Source organism: Leptodactylus fuscus, chromosome 7 (genome assembly GCF_031893055.1).
Source record: "Leptodactylus fuscus isolate aLepFus1 chromosome 7, aLepFus1.hap2, whole genome shotgun sequence".
In the NCBI taxonomy this organism is placed as follows: domain Eukaryota; kingdom Metazoa; phylum Chordata; class Amphibia; order Anura; family Leptodactylidae; genus Leptodactylus; species Leptodactylus fuscus.
The window spans coordinates 58,719,955-58,737,369 of NC_134271.1; the positions used below are offsets into that span (position 1 = coordinate 58,719,955).

Consider the following 17,415-nt stretch of genomic DNA (forward strand, 5'->3'; position numbering starts at 1 on the left):
GAGCTGCGGGACTGGACCACGCTGGGAAGCGCTGGGAAGCACTAGGAACAGGAGAATAGGGTTTTTTGTATTTTTTTTCCCTCACCTTCCCTGACCTAATAAACCCCTTTAAGTACCAAAAACCTCTCCTAAAATGAAAAAAATTCTACAAAAACCATCACAATCGTATAACACACATTTGCAGAGGTAACAGCACATGACATAGTTACTGTATGTTCAAACAACTGAGTTTAACCCATGAAACCCTCTCTGTTAATGTGCCGCATTTACCGATAAAAACATGCCAGGAGAAGGATATCTAGCATTATAAATATCTATGCAGCTAGGGACTCCTGGTCTCTGACACACTGTTCCATATGAATTACAGGACAGTGTCAGCGACTCCTAGCACCTAGATCTCTATAATGCTGGGAGTCCCTCTTTCGGCATGTGTTCAAGCTGGCAAGTGAGATGTGAACTTGCAATAATTCAATATTAAAATGCTATAGAGAGGATGGCCATGTGGCCTATTTACGTCTTGTCTGGTCACAGAGGCAGGAAATATTCACCATTGATTTGAAGGAAGAAGAGCAGAGGATGAGAGCCTTTCTGTACAACAGTCAGGACCACTTTACCCTTTGCTGGTGGGTCCCACATATCTTGAAATCCTATTAGGACCATCTACTGATGGGGAAATGCATTGGGACAGATTAACTTTTCTACATGGACATCTTCGATAGAGAGTGAGAGTTTATTACATTACTACATCACTATTTTAAAAGGTATGGGATTTGGGAGATATGGACTATATTTTTAGGCTCAAGACCCAACTCTGGCTCCATCCTTCTCCAAATTAATGGTGGATATTCCCTGCATCTGCGACCAGCCATCTACAAGTGAGTAGGCCATATGGACGTCCTCTTTATAGCATTTATAATTTTAGGTTACCATATGATAGGACAGGTGCTTATGTTGTGTGTTGTATGGATTGTGGGGTTTTAAAGTATATCTAATATTTTTAGAAGTATTTGCTTCTTGTGGCAGTGATCTCTCTAATATATTAAAAATCTTTATCTAGTATATACACAACCCTAGTATTTGTTTTGTTGGCAGTGAATAGTTGACCACTTAAATAGCAATGAAAACAATGGTCATAGCTATTAATAGACAAAACAGGAACCAAATATTGTCCTCCAAGTAGCCCAAACTGACTGCTAGGGAAACCACCCTGAAGAATAGCAGGAAGCTGGATAAAGGTTTGTGGTGTGCAGCTGGCATTAGACATGGCTTACAGATAACTCAAATTGTTAAAAGTAAAAAAAAAACGAAAACAAAGCTGGATTACCGTATATAAATCGGGGTGGGGGGGGGGGGGGAGAGAGCCACAATAGTAATGTATAGAATCTCCCATGAGATAGTGGGAAAAAAAGTTTTCAATAAATATATGAAAAAAAAAGTTAATAAAAGTTCTAAATCCCTCCTTTCCCTAGAATGCATATAAAAGTAGAAAATGACTGTGAAACACATATACATTAGGTATCTGTGTCTGAAAGTGCCCGGTCTACTGAATATAGGGTATCTGCAGTGCTCCTGTTCCGTCGGGAAGGGGTTAATAGGAGCACTACAGGCACCCTATATTCAGCGAGGCTGAATTCCAAGTGGGGGAAAAACCCCTAGTCCTCAAGCTCAGGGAAGGGGCAGACAGACAACCAAAACACCCCCTCCCCTTCCCCACCACCCTGCAACTACTAAAACCAAAAACTACAACCATTTTAATGTTTGAAATTTTCCAGTAGCCGCTGTATTTCCTCCCTAGGCTTATACTCGAGTCAATAAGTTTTCCCAGTTTTTGGGGTAAAATTAAGGGCCTCGGCTTATATTCGGGTCGGCTTATACTCGAGTATATTCATTAAATATATTGTACATAAGAAAAATTACTATCAGCCAAAACTAGGGTACATAAAAGGAGAGGTAACACTGCAACTGAACTCACCAAAGTAGGTAAACACTAATTTGGAAAAAGACAAGAAATCTGACTTAACAGGACCCGAAATTCCAGGATCACTTCATACGATCCTGTTCTGTAGGAGTTTAAGAAACATCCTCTTTAAAACACCACAGCGCAGCAGGAACCGTTATTCGTGGCAGCATTGCACAACAGGATCAGTTTCATAGGCAGCGGATGTGCTAAAACACAGCCGTGCAATACCTATATCATTATGGTAATAGGATTACATCACAGAATATCTGCTCAGTGATCTACCTATGAGCCTAAGAAATTATACTCACATTTAGGGCAGGGAAAATTTTACCTAACATGAAATTATTTAAGCATATAGGTGGTTCTTGATTTTAATCTCCATTTTCTTGTCTTTGCTTAAATTAAAAAAAAAAAAAAAAAAAAAAAAAAAAACTTTGGAGAAAAGGGATCAGATAAGACAGGGGTGCCCAATACGTCGATCGCGATCTACCGGTCGATCGCGGGATGCAGCCAGGGATCCCTGGTGTCTGCCCTGGAGTCGACTCTCAGAATTTGCGCTGTGAACAAGCACTCCGGACACTTGCAGGCCGGGCAGCCAAGGTGCCAAAGGTTCGCCATCACAGCCCTAGTGCAACTCCACTACCGCAGGTAAACATACAAAAAACAAAAAAACAAAAACAAAAAAACAAACTTTATAAATCCACATTATTGTGAACTGTTCCTTAGTCCTGGTACATTTTTCTCTGGTGGCAAGACCAGAAATAGTAGGAAAATAGAGCATTAGGTGGCCAGCCTAATGAGGAAAGAAAGGAATAAGAAGCAGAAATAGAACATTCACACTGAGATTTTACCAGGCCTGGGATTTATGTACCACCACTAAGGTTACAAAGTAGAAATCACATGCAAACAGTTTACCTTTTCTCGGGGATGTCTTTTTTTTTTTCTCCATAAACAATCCACTTACAGGACCACCTTACACCCAAAACAATTTAGAGCTAGCAAGTGCTAATAGTGGATGGGTTCTCATAAACAGATCTGTGTCACTCCTGTCTCAGGCACCTTGCCATTGCAGCAGTGCTCCTGGTGACTTGAAGCAGCCACAATGTACCCTGTGTATGAGAAATCAGCACTACCGCTAGTCAATCCTTAGGGTCAGTTCACACGTGAAAACCGCCTAGCTTATTTGTGCGAGGTAAAAAACCTCGAGGAGTTTTTTTGACGCTGTTTTTTGCATTCCACGCGGTTTTTGACGAGGTTTTTGACGCGGTTTTCGCTAGCGGTTTTCGCTAGGGTTTTTTTTTCCTATATGTGCTATAGAAACTGCAGGCGAAAACCGCGCGGTTTTTTGCAAAAAACCGCGCGGTTTTGTGTGCAAAAAAACGCGCGGTTTTTTACCGCGCGGTTTTCGCCTCCCATTCACTTCTATGCAATTCTTCAGGCGTTTTCCGCCTGAAGAAAGGTCATGTCGCTTCTTCAGGCGGAAAACGCTAGGAGGAAAAAAAAAGCTAGTGGTCTACATAGACCACCATGTTAAAGGAGAGGTTTTTGAAGCGAATTCCGCTGTCAAAAACCTCCCCTTTGCCCACGTGTGAACTAGCCCTATTGTTGTGGAGAATTCTCTCACGAGTGCAATCTTGTGCACATAGCTCCCTTAAAGTCAACGTGTGAGTCTCTTGGGAGAGCAATCCTTTTGGGATGTCTGCTGTCATTGATGAAAGGTCTGCTATATCTGTTCTGCTGTATTCTCTTTACGCTAGGTTCACACTAGCATTCGGGTCTCCGTTCTCAGCTTTCAGAGCTATCAGAGCAGGTTCGGCCATGAGCGTTTTATGCTCTCCGCCGCGAAACCGGTTTTTGAAAACCGGACACAGTACTGCATGTCCGACTGTCTGATTTAAAAAAAAAAAAAAAAAACGGTTTCGCAGCGGAGAGCATAAAACGCTCACCGCTGCTCACGGCCCGACATCTTTCAAACCCATTCAAATGAATGGGTGAGAAAGAGTCCTGCAGGTTTCCGTCTCTTGCCTCTGTTTTGTGCAGGAAACGGAAACCTGCAGAACAGAGACCGGGGCGCAGATGTGAATGAACCCTAACATGTATAGCTGCCTGGACATTTTTTTTTTTTTTTTTTGTGAACTTCTTTTCAGGGTAGGGCCTATATATCAAGCATACTCAAACTCTTGAAAAATCATGCTAGGGCTTATTTTCGGGGAAACACGTTAATTATTGCCATTTATTAGACAGACTCCTGACTTCTAATGAAGGAGGGTATTAGAGTAGCAGGCCTCCACACGTTTTTGCTCTAGTGTAGCATGTCTCCACATTCGAAAAACGTATTTTACTTAAAAAATATCGGATGATTTTGCTATAAAAAAAAAAAAAAAAACTCAAAGGGAACTGACTAGCAGTTTCAGCAATGATGTTGTGAAACGGAGTCTCTCGATGCTGCAGTCTTCACCAGTATTCATAAATATTTGGACCCAAAGCCATGTATCGTGTTGTTACTAAGCCTGATGTTTATACCTACTCTGCACTTTCGCGATGTGGAGAATGACAAGGGACCCCCAAAACAGGCTTGCTTGGGGGGACACATGGCGGCATGGTACCCCAAAATGTGTGGTAAATTAATAAAATACACTTTTTCTCCTCAGGTTCACTCAGGGAAGTAAAGCTAGTGTAAGCTGTGCACCGTAATTTAAATTTCCCGCTCTTTTTCACTTACCTCAGCTGATGTGTAGTTCAGGGTCAAAGGTCATCACTAGGCAGATTTCACTGATTCTTCTGGAAGATGTGGAGAATGTGGAGACATACTGCACTACGGTACACATTATGTGGAGACGCGTCTAATGTGGAGACATGCCACACTAATACCATGAAGGAGATCACAGTCCATCCCCCTGGCTGAATATCATCCAGTGGACCCTGAGGCCACGAGTCTACAACATTCTCCCCTCCCCCCAGAAAACATAGTTTGTCTCTAGCTATCCACCGTGCTGAGAAATTCTGGACTTCTAGCACAAAAGAAGAGCAATCTAAAATAAAAAAAATAAACTCAATTTAGTCTAGGCTCACACTTGTGCTGGGCACTCTGCTGGGGGACTTGAAGGATGGAGAGCCAATATGCTAAAACAGTGGTTATCCACAGACCCCATAGACTATAATGGGGATCGTCAAGATTTCCAATGATTTATACTGAAAAATCCTCCATGCAAGACTTCTCCATAATTTTTGGCAGTGGAATCTCCTACGGAGAGACTGATCACATCAGGTTCACATCTGTGTCACAGCTGACCTATAGGGAAATATACAGAAAAGTAGTACAACATGCAAGGCAATAAAATAGGGGGTGCTGAGACGGACAAAGCCATTTCCTCTAAACTTGGAAACGGTGATAATTGTATACACTCTGCAGTCAGATCACACTTTTTGATAAGCAGTAGTGGGGGGGGGGGATAAAAACAAACACAATATAGTGTACACCTCAAATCTATAACAGATTTTCTTCAAATAAAAAACACTAGATTTCAAGATAGGAACTAAAAAATGGAAAATGTTCCAGAAACAGTGCAATTGGACATGCACCCATGAAGTTACCCTATAGACCACATACTGCTGATCTGACTGATCACTTCCAGAAGTACCAGGAATACAAGTAAGGATTTATGAAATGGTTCATCAGCTTTCAATCCTTTTTGAGAGAAAGAACTAGCAATGAAAATAAACTACACTCTGATCCTGACATAAAATGTAGCAGCACCTTTACTGAAAGGAACCAAAATTTCTACCTAAATTCTGCCCAGCTCCCTGAGCCTCAACAAATGCCTTTAAAGAGATAGAAAAGGCTTAACAGGAATATCCAATGTGATATAAATAGATGAGAAAACCAGCGCTGTGTAAATGTGTTCCCATTCACTGATAATTGTGGGTAGGAGGTCATTTTAATGCAGTCAACATAAAAACAAGTAGCAGAACTCCACACTGCCAGGTGATTGGTGCAGCCCACACTACGGCACTCCTAAAGTATTACAGGGAACTCCATAAGCAGAGATGAATATTAGGAGTCTGGCATAAAAGTTCAACCTTCAGAAGGCTGAGAAAACATCAACATCTCTGGATAGAAATGAATGTTACTTGTATTTTACAGAATGCTTATAGCCCCATAATGTCATTACACAAATGACAGAGAATCCCTCAGCTGCAGAAAACATAGAAGGTTTCCTCACAACATCAGCAGAGCCTGAGCTATGAGTCACCATCCCCAGGGTGCAGAAGCAGCAGCAAAACAGAGAGAGGGATTCTGGAGATCTGTGACAACTTGTATATGAAAAGATGTCAGTGTTACCGGACACAAGTAAAAGGTGTTATCCTAAGGAAAGGTCACCAATATCTTTAGCCTGCAAGAGTCATCAACATCAAATTGGTAGGAGGTTGACACCTGGCACCCCCACCAATCAGCTGTTCATCACACAGCTGCCGGAACATACATGGAGCCAAGCTGAAGTAGACGGACTGGGGCCAGGTTACTCATCCACTACATAGTACAGTGCCCACCGCTTCTAGCAAATGACAGACCGCTATGAATAGTTCAATGGTTTACATAGGAATACAAGGCTGTGGAGTTTTAGGTGGAGTGGGTGGGGGGGGGGGGGGGGGGGGCAAAACAAGAAGTATAATAGAGTGTATAGTTTGCTGTATGTTAACTAATAGAAATGCAGTTGCTAGCTTTATTAATTAAAGGGATCCTAACATGACTAACATGTAGGAATAGCCTTTAAGGCTATTCTTCTCCTACCTTTAGAAGTCTTCTCCGCGTCGTCGTTCAGTAGAAATCTAGGTTTTCTTCGGTATGCAAATGAGTACTCTCGCAGCACTGGGGGCATCCTCAATGCTGTAAGAGAAATCTCCAGCGCCACCTCCATCTTCTTCTTGAATTCCCTCTCCCTGTGTCTTCTTCCTTCCTGGCTTTCAATCTTCTAGGCATGCGCAGTCGACTCTGCCATCGGGCCTCGGGCAGAGCCGACTGTGCATGCCCATGGCCACAAGAAAACAGCCACGTACACCAGCTCACTGTGTGAGCGGCCATTTTTTTGTGGCTGTGGGCATGCGCAGTCGGCTCTGCCCGAGCCGACTGCGCATGCCTAGAAGATTGAAAGCCAGGACGGAAGACGACACAGGGAGAGGGAATTCCAGAGGAAGATAGAGGCGGCGCTGGAGAGTTCTCTTGCAGCAGTGGGGACACCCCCAGTGCTGCGAGAGAACTCATTTGCATACTGAAGAAAACCAGGATTTCTACTGAACGGCAGTGCGGAGAAGACATCTAAAGGAAGGAGAAGAATAGCCTTTCTATTAAGCCTTTCTATTATAGCCTTTCCAATAAGGCTTAAGGCCTTTCTTAAGGCTATTCCTACATGTTAGGATGCCTTTAAAGGATCTTTTCTGCTTCTGACTGACCATGGCTGTAGAAAGAGAGGTGCTGGAGTTGATGGTATGTGTGCAGAGTCTAACACCATGCTGAAAAGCCCTACAAGACCAGGATCATATTAGCATTGTTAAAAAAAAAAAAAGTTGACGCAATGCTCTACGCTTCTGAATGCGTGCACGGTCAGTGTGTTAACCATGTTTTTCAGTGCTAGCACATTGACATATTGTAATGACCACATTGCATACACATCTATTAATCACAGGCCCATGTACGGAGCAAAGACTCAGGACAGGTTTCATTAGCAGTGTTTTGCTGCCCAGGCTCATTAAAGATTATTGGGAATGTGGAGGCACTCTGATATCACGCATGTGCCGCACAACCACAGCTATGAGTACGCAGACTAAGATATACTTTCTGTAAAGCACTGTGTAATATGTTGCACTATAGGAAATAGCTTTGTTGTACAGTCCACCGTACACGTACAAAAGATGGCATGCCAATAAGTCATAATATTACCCTGTCAATCTACAAGTTAGTGGATAGGGTGCCTAAACAGCATGGAAACAATTATGTCGCTTTCACACGGTCAGCGTTTTGTATCAGTGATTATGAGCCAAAACCAGAAGCAGGTGCAAACCCTTCCAATATACTTTCTGTAGTCTACACTCCAGGTTTGGCTCAAAATTACTGATGCAAATGACTGACCATGTGAAAGTAGCCTTAGGCTTCATGCACATGGCAGTGTGCCAACCATGTTTAACGACAGAAACACTGACCAATTATTTTCTTATAGCCCCATACTTCTAACCGGGTCTGAGCAGAGGGCTGTGAGCCTGGGGACAAAAAGTGTGTGCACATGTATCCTTTAATGTATGCAGGCTAGGTGTTGAACAAATACAAGTAAATTCACATGCACATTGCAAAGTCAATTGTTCTATTCTGTTCAGCTCTTACACACTAACCATGAACCTAACATGCTCTACTTTTTGATGGATCAAAAACAGCCCCATTTCCACACCCCTGCATCACCCAAGTCAATAAGTCAAGAGGGGGGGTGGGGTGATGGATTGAGCTTTTGATTTTCTGAATATTTGTGTTGAGTGTATATATATATATATATATATATATATATATATATATATATATATATAAAAATGTAATACATACAGATACAGGATTCCACAGAAATCTCTTTAGTGCTAGTTCACACGGGGGCAAGGAGGCGGATTTTGACAGTGGATTTCGCCTCAAAATCCGCCTTCATAAAACGATGGTCTATGGAGACCACTAGCGTTCTTTTTTACACTGCTAGCAGAAAAAAAAAAGAATGAGCTGCTCTTTCTTCAGGCGGGGTTCCGCGGCTCGCAGAGCCGTGGCTTCCGCCTGGCGGCAGCAACCTCCAGGGTCGGTCCATTCGTTTGAGCTGACTTCGGAGGGGGAAGCCGCGACCGCAATGGTCGTGACAGGCGGTTTTTGACTTGAGTGTGACACTGCTCCCCGCGTCACTCTGTGCCAAAAACCGCCCCGCCACATGTGAACGAGCCCTAGTCTTCGTCCCTTGCTTGAGGGGAGGGTCATTTTAAACAGTTATAAAATGTGCAAACTGTTTTGTTGTCATATGAAAGGAGATTTTCTTCATTTCTTCCTTCATATGATGCTAAGGCTGAAGTGCTATCCATATCTCCAGAGATATCCCTGGGTGAAAACAGTCAGGATTAGAATATTTATATGTAGTTGTATACCATACATGATATAAATATCCCAACACTGTTTTCAACCAGTAATATGTCTGGAAATATAGATAGCACTGCAACCTCTGCATCATATGAAAGATGATAAATCGCCTCAGACTCCAAAACTAGGCTTGTATATTTTAAAAAGACAGAGATCGAACTATTTGAAGTGACCCACCACCACCATCCTGCCTCTACATTTTACACAGTCCTGTACTCCAAGAATTTACAATCTGTGCGAGGCAGGAATAGCTCTCTATAAAGAAGCAAAAGGGAAAGAGTGAAGAGATTGAGGATTTCACAGAAAGTAGGCAATATTTGTTAATAAAGTTTAAAAATTTACTAAATGATACAAATACTGCCAGAAATCAAAAAAGTTGTCCGAAGGTTTAGTTACACTTTAAATGAATATAGCCTTACAGGGGCAGAAGAAACCATGGACGCCAAACGTTGTGTGATGGACCCCATAGATATATTAGGGGATAAGGTGGTGGGGGGAGGAGAGATTGAGATGAATTAATTCAGCCATGGTGTTCAATGGCCTGTAGCTGATGATGTTGCCCATGGTGCTTTTCATGGCCAACACACTGACCCATTGATTTCTATGGCCCCATTCACACTACTATTTCACAGTACGGGATATAGGGCTTTGAGCAAAACTCCGGACATGTCCTATTCCTGTTAGTTTTGCAGACCATGCTTACTAGCCCCCAAAGAATGAGGTCAAAGAAGCAAATACACTAGTGAAAATAGATTTTGCTGTACACACTGTCCTTAGACCTTCATCAGACGCGATCTAGTGTGGTAGCAGGATCAGTATAAGTGTCAAGGCAAGAAGCAAATACGGCACACAGATGACATTTATGCGCAGTCCCGTGCCATTCAATAACAGCATGGCAACATGCACACAGTCGTATGCATGTCTCCTAAGTTATAGGGAGCAATTAATAGTGACTGAGGCATATTCTTTTTCCCATTGCTACATTCATATTCTCAAAGGGGGAGTTCAGGAAGAGTAAAACATGGCTGCACTCTACTACAAATAGCACCACACTTATCTACAGGTTGTGTGTGGTATTTTAAGCACTGCCCCATTCACTTCAATGGAGTTGAGCGGCAGAAAAAGACACATCCAAATTGGAAATTTTGGAGAGTTTGTTTTTTTTCCTGTACAAGGTCTAAAATGTTGAATGGTAAACGCCTGATCTCTTGCAGGATTTCCAACCTAAATCCTTACCACTGGGAACAGTGTGGTCCTGTACAATGTAACCTGGGCACCACTGTATATGTTCATATTATGTGACAGGAGTCCATGTATAACAGTCCATCTTTAGGTGAATGTTGCATATCCAAAGCAGTATAAGCGATTAAGATCATGACACTTCACGTCATTGTTTATACACATTCTTATATACTCATAGCATACAACTTTTCTTCTCCGAACAATCATGCTCCAAGTGTCCCAAACAGGAGGAGGGGGCCTTCAGAGAAAGCAGCTTTACTCTAGAGTCCTCTGCAGTCCAATCCAGGTACATTGTGCAGAATATAAACCTGTCACTGATGGTTTTTCTTGGAGAGAAGTGGCTTCTGGAAGAATGATCATCCAGAGAATTAAAAAGGAGAGTCCGACCAAGATTCCTGTGTCATACCTACAGTAAAGCATTCTGACATCAATCATGTGGGGGGGTTTTCATCCAAGGGAGTGGGAGAACGTACCCTTGTCTTTAAAGTATCAAACTAGGCTTTGTCCTTAAGTTTAAGACCTCTTTTGCCATGTAAGGGCTAGTTCACACAGGAACATGGAGGAGGACTTTGACAGCGGAACCCACGTCATAATCCTCCTCCATACAATGTTAGCCTATGTAGACTGCTAGCTTTTTTTTCTGATAGAGAAAAAGAAGCGACATGAAAGCAATAGACGTGAATGGGAGGCAAAAAGCGTGCGTTTTTTCGGTGCAGTTTTTTGCAAAAATAAGCGACACTTTTTGCAAAAAAAAAAAACGCGCGGAAAAAACACGATGTGGTTTATTCAGCCCATTCACTTTACAGGAGGGGAAAAACAGCTTGACTTTTTTTTTTTTTTTAAAGATATATAGATATATATATATATATATATATATATATATATATATATATATTATATATATATATATATATATATAGATAGAGAGATAGATAGATAGATAGATATATACACACACACCGTATTTTTCGGACTATAAGGCGCACTTTTTTTCCCCAAAATTTGGGGGGGAAAGAAGGGTGCGTCTTATAGGCCGAATGTGGCGCCTGGCATCCGCTGTAATAGAGAGGCGGAAGCCGGCAAGTGACAGACGCCATTACAGGTGCCGGGGCCTGAGACATCGCTGCCCTGCATGAAGCCAGCAGCGGCGATGCTATTCCGCTCCTCCGTCCCCCCGCCACTGGCTTCATGCAGGGCAGGGCAGGGCAGCGATGTCTCAGGCCCCGGCGTCTATCCCGCCCCGGCGTCTATCCCTCCCCGGCATCCGCCTCTCTAGTACAGCGGATGCCGGGTCAGTATCGGTGGCCCCTTCTCCCCCGGGGCCGGTCCCCACCGGCCCCATACCTGTGAAGTTGCAGGCCGGCTCCTGCGTGGCGATATCGCAGGAGCCGACCTGTTCGGGTGACAGCCGGGAGCCTAATGAGGCTCCCAGGCCTGTCACTGCTGTATTAGTATTGCGGCTGGTCTCTATGACCAGCCGTAATACTAATAGACAGAATGTCCCATAGACGGCAATACAGTTGTGACCGCAGGTTCAAGCCCCGGGGGTGGGTGGGGGTGGGGGTGGGAATAAAATAGTGTAAAAAAAAAAAAAAAAAACACACCTTTAAAAATATATAATAAAAATATGAAATAAATAAAAAAGTTCTAAATCACCTCCTGTCCCTAGAATATATATATATATATATATATATATATATATATATATATATATATATATATATATATATATATATATATATAAAGTAGAAAATCATATCATAAACCACCGGGTTTTTTTTTTTTTCAATAAAAGGTGATCTAAGCAATAGATATTCCCCAAAATGGTATAACTAAAAAGTACTTCTGGCCCCGCAAAAAAAAAAAACAAAAAAAAAAAAAAAAAACACTATGCATCCCCGTACAGCTGCAGGGTCACCTGTCAATGTGGCCTTGCAGCTGTTGCAAAACTACAACTCCCATATATTAAATATTTTACCAGTTTTTGCTTCAAAATTTTTTTTCCCTATTTTCCTCCTCTAAAACCTAGGTGCGTCTTGTAGTCCAGTGCGTCTTATAGTCCGAAAAATACGGTATATATACATATATACATATATATATAGCTTGGCAAGGTCCAAAAAAAAGCTACCTAATTAGGAAGCTTTTTTCCGGTGCCAAAATAAGCCACACATTATTTATGTGTGAACTAACCCTAAGGCTGAGGCCCCATGTTGCAGAAAAGGCTTTTTTTATTGCAGATTTCGTTGCTTTTTTGAGCCAAAAACAAAAATGGCTACAAAAGGAATGGGCAATATATTACATAATAAAGTATAAAGTTCTTATACTCCTGGCTTTGGATCCTCAGCCTAAGGGTGCATTCACACTGAGTAAACGCTAGCTTATTCTGAACGTAAAACACGTTCAGAATAAGCGGCGTCTAAAGCAGCTCCATTCATTTCTATGGGAGCGGGGATACGAGCGCTCCCCATAGAAATGAATGGGCTGCTTCTTTCACTCCGTGCAGTCCCATTGAAGTGAATGGGGAGTGCCGGCGTGTACGCTCCGGCATGAGCAGAGCTTGCCGTATACGCCGGCACTCCCCATTCACTTCAATGGGACTGCACGGAGTGAAAGAAGCAGCCCATTCATTTCTATGGGGAGCGCTCGTATCCCCGCTCCCATAGAAATGAATGGAGCTGCTTTAGACGCCGCTTATTCTGAACGTGTTTTACGTTCAGAATAAGCTAGCGTTTACTCAGTGTGAATTCACCCTAAAGCAGGAATTTACCCTCTGCTATGAGGTAACTTGCCTCATATTCCTGGTTTGAACACGACTGACCCATGTCTTTTCCAGCTAAAGTTACCGTATATACTCGAGTATAAGCCGACCCGAATATAAGCCGACCCCCCTAATTTTACCACAAAAAACTGGGAAAACTTATTGACTCGAGTATAAGCCTAGGGGGGAAATGCAGCAGCTACTGGAGTTTTTGAGTGCAGTAGGTGCTGGGGAAGGGGAGGGGTTGTTTTGGTTGTCTGTCTGCCCCTTCCCTGAGCTTGAGGACTGAGGGTTTTTTCCCCCCACTTGGAATTCAGCCTGGCTGCATATAGGGGATCTGCAGTGCTCCTATTAACCCCTTCCCGACGGAACAGGAGCACTGCAGATCCCCTATATTCAGTAGACACTTTCAGACACAGGGATACCTAATGTGTTTGTGTTTTACAGTCATTTTCTACTTTTGTATGTACTCTAGGGAAAGGAATGATTTAGAACTTTTATTTTTTTTAAATCTTTTTTTTTTCTTTTGCACTATTTTATGGGAGATTCTATACATTAATATTGTGGCTGGTCATAGACTGAGACATGACTGAGAGTCATCTGAATAACCCCATTCACACTTATTGAATTTAATGCAGCAGTGTGAAAGCCATTATTTAAGTGCTACTAAACTTCAACAGGCTCCCAGCTTGGGAGCATAGATCTTGGGACCAGCAATCCTCCCCAAAATGTTGCACCCATGTGTGCTCTAGTCCCAGGTCTCTATTGTATAGTGAAGCAGAGACCCAGCGGCTATGGCAGCCACCAAACACCTCTGTAATAGCATGGTAGATGATGGGAATTTAAGTATAATGCAATTCTAATAATTTTAATGTAATATACCGTACTTTATTTTGGATACCTTTGTGAACTCCTGTATTTTACACTTTCCCAGGCTCCTCCATTTAGAGCAAATTCCTACTTTTCACTGTGTACAGAATTTGGGCTTGTGTGTAATGAAACAAGAATGAGGTTAAGAGGATGGTATGTCAAAGTTGTATCAAGCATTAGAAATGTAGAAAAAGTATGAAAGAAGAGATTCTCATCCCTTATATGACAATACACACACACACGATTTTTATGTTAAGTGATTCCACACCCTCATTTTGTTTGCATTACACATACACCAGTATATAGTGAGAATCGGTGAGCTCTTTTGTTTGTTAATAAAGATTACAAATTTTTATTAGACACATGCTGTAAGAAAATCAAAAGTTGCTGAAAAGTTTAGTCGCGCTTTAACATCCGTGAGAATAGGTCTATGGTTTCAAACCCCAAATCCCATATGCCACATGCTATGACCATAAGAGGTTTTGTACCTTTTTCCCAGTTTGTTTCTCCACCATGTCGTAGCTGAGAGAGAATTCTTCTGGCTGTGGTGTTTTAGAACACCCACCCTTGGGCATCGTTTTGCCTTGCTTATTTGGCCTTCATTTATGCCCCTATCGCTTCGTCATCAACAGTCTGAAATGGAGAAGAAGAAAAAATAAAAGGTTAAAAACAGGTCACTCTTTAGAACATCACATGATAATCTTATTGCTGTGGAGTGGTTTATTAGCTATATCCTACAACTATAGCCCAATTATGGCACTTTCTTACAGGCTTAATTTTTTTTCGACGTTACTCTGTGGGTCAGTAAATTCACAACGATGCCAAGTTTATAGGTTTTCTTCTGGTTTTAATATCTTTGTTAAAATTCAGTTTAAAAAAAAAAAAAAAAAAAAAAAAGAGTCACCATATTGTGACACTTGTAACTATATTTCAGTATACGGCCGTGAAATGTGTAGTTTTCATTGATACCATTTTGCAGGGGGTATGATTTTACCGCTTTATTCCCTTTTATGGGGAGGTGAAGTAGTGGAAAATGGAGATTCAAACATTTTGGATTTTTTCTCACTAAAACGTTCACCATTTTCATCCTAGTAATCCTATTAATATTATAAAAGGTGAAAGTTTGTGAGTTTGGATGTTTGTTCCTCAATCACGCAAAACCTGCTCCACCGATTTGGCTGAAAGTTTCCACAAACATAGTTACTACACAGGATTGAGCAATAGGCTACTTTTCGTCACAATAGCACACATACGTTTTTGCCAGGACCCCCACAAAACAAACTCACATCATCTCTGCAATCTCACACACTTTGGACCATAGCAAACCACAAAACTTCCTTTTGCCCTCTACAGCCCTAGCCCCTAACCCCACACAATCACATTTACAGATACATGACCACTTTGCCCCTCACCTTAACGATACTCCAGGAGGCTACCTCTTTAACGCTCCGGAGCAGCCATGTTTGCCGAACCTCCACCCCTTTCACGATCCACGACACTGCCCACCCAGCCGCTCCACTGTGTTGCCAGGAGCTTCCGTATCTTACCCACCTACAGAACGTCTTCCTGCACGCCACCATTTTGCACCTCCACCGTAGGCCGCAGCACCCGAAATACTCTCTCCAGGCCGCCACACTCCCCGACAGCACTCTCACCTCACTGCTGTTTCATGTTCACAATCCATCCATCTTCCGTATGTCTCCACGCCACACTGGTAAGTTCCCAAACCATACTTGCATTAAGTCATCACACCCCCTGCTGTTCAACAACCCTATTCTTTTGCAACCTGGTCTATGCAGCCTGCAAAAGAAATTAGGATTGTTTTGCAATGCATTAGCATTGTCATGCATTGCATTAGTCATCACACCCCCTGGGGTTCAACACCCCTAGGGGGGTCTAATACAAAAGAAAACAATTTTTTTTTTTTTTTCTCGAAAGTATTAAATTCAAATCACCCCTAATTTCCCTAGAACACATATAAAAGTACTTAAATACTGTGAAACACATATGTGACATAGGTATCCCTGTGTCCGAAATCTCCCGCTCTACAAAGCTATGTAAATATTTTTCCTGGACGCTTAATGCCGTGGCCGCAAACATACTGAAAAGTCCCAAACCGTTGTTTTTTCACTATTTTCATTATCATACAAATATCAATGAAAAGTGATCAAACCAATAGCATTTCCAGAAAATGCTGCAACTAAAAACTACACCCGTCCCTGCAAAAAAAAAAAAAAAAAAAAAAAAACGACATCCCCGTACATGGACGTATAAAAAAAAAAAGTTACAGCTGTCAGAATGTGGCGAGTTTTACAAACAAAAAAAAATGTCAACACTTTTGCATTTTTAAAAAGGGTTAAAATGTTCATAAAACCATATCAATTTAGTATCCCCAGAAACCAAACCAACAGCAAAAACAAGATACAAAAGTTACATTTCATATCCTATACTTTTTACACTACTAAAACCTTACCGGCACCTGCATTTACCCACTTCTACAATCACCGCAGACGAAGTTGCGGGTACCAGCTAGTATTTTAATAATTTTTTTAATTTTCAGGCTTCGGGACGCCTGATGTGCTTACTTCTATGGATATGTGATCTAGTGATAAAGGTGGCCTCTTCACAAACAGAAGGTCACAGTAGTCACGTATAGTTTGGGAAGGTGCTCACTGAGGCCTGTGATTGGCTGCAGCGGACAACCCCTTTAAATATGGATAAATTACAAGAGAGCACATGGGTTATATATTCAGGAAATGTCATTCATGACCTTTAGAAAGTGAAGCCAGTACACAGCCAAAACTAGTGTGAAAAGCTGGCCATACACATGAAACCGTGGTCAGCTGTAACTACCCCATAAACATGCATGCTCTGGCTGACCAAGTATTGCTATTTTAATATGCAAAGGTCGGTCAACATCAGGTGTGTTAGCAAGCAGTTAAGGAAATCTGTATCCAGTCCGCACGAAGTGCTGACAATGTACAAAGCACTAAACTTCTATCGTGTACGAGCCAAACAACATCTCAACCACCATAACAAACCAGCCAAAGCTTGTAGGAATTTTGCAGACTCCCCTTGATGGTGTCCTATCAAAGCAAAGTGCCAATGATTTCTACTGAAAATTAAAAATACAGGAGAACAAAGCAAAACAGTATCTTTATCATAAGCAACAAACATAACAGCACAACTATAATCACATGACAGAGGTGTGGGCAAAATTATACAAAAGTAACAAGTGTCCAAACACCATACAGTACACAAGAGATACAGGCCAGACTGGTGTGTGACTGCTTTTGTTTTGGGATCCTGTGTATTGAGATTGTATATACACTTGGATTGCTTATATGCCATAGATTTTGTCTCAACTTGCTGATCCAATAATGTGGATAAAAGTACAGTCCCTTTCATTTCTATGGGTGCAGACAACCA

At 41.9% G+C, this 17,415-nt stretch overlaps 1 protein-coding gene across 2 annotated transcripts in view; it reads right to left on the reverse strand.

Moving 5' to 3' along the window:
• ANKRD11 (ankyrin repeat domain containing 11) overlaps positions 1-17,415 on the reverse strand; it is a 163,991-nt gene that overhangs the window by 53,480 nt on the left and 93,096 nt on the right. For both annotated transcript variants that reach the window (XM_075281940.1, XM_075281939.1), the window contains exon 3: positions 14,475-14,619. In XM_075281940.1, the coding sequence (XP_075138041.1) occupies positions 14,475-14,561 (87 nt within the window). In that variant the 5' untranslated portion in view covers positions 14,562-14,619. The remainder of the gene's footprint in view (positions 1-14,474; positions 14,620-17,415) is intronic.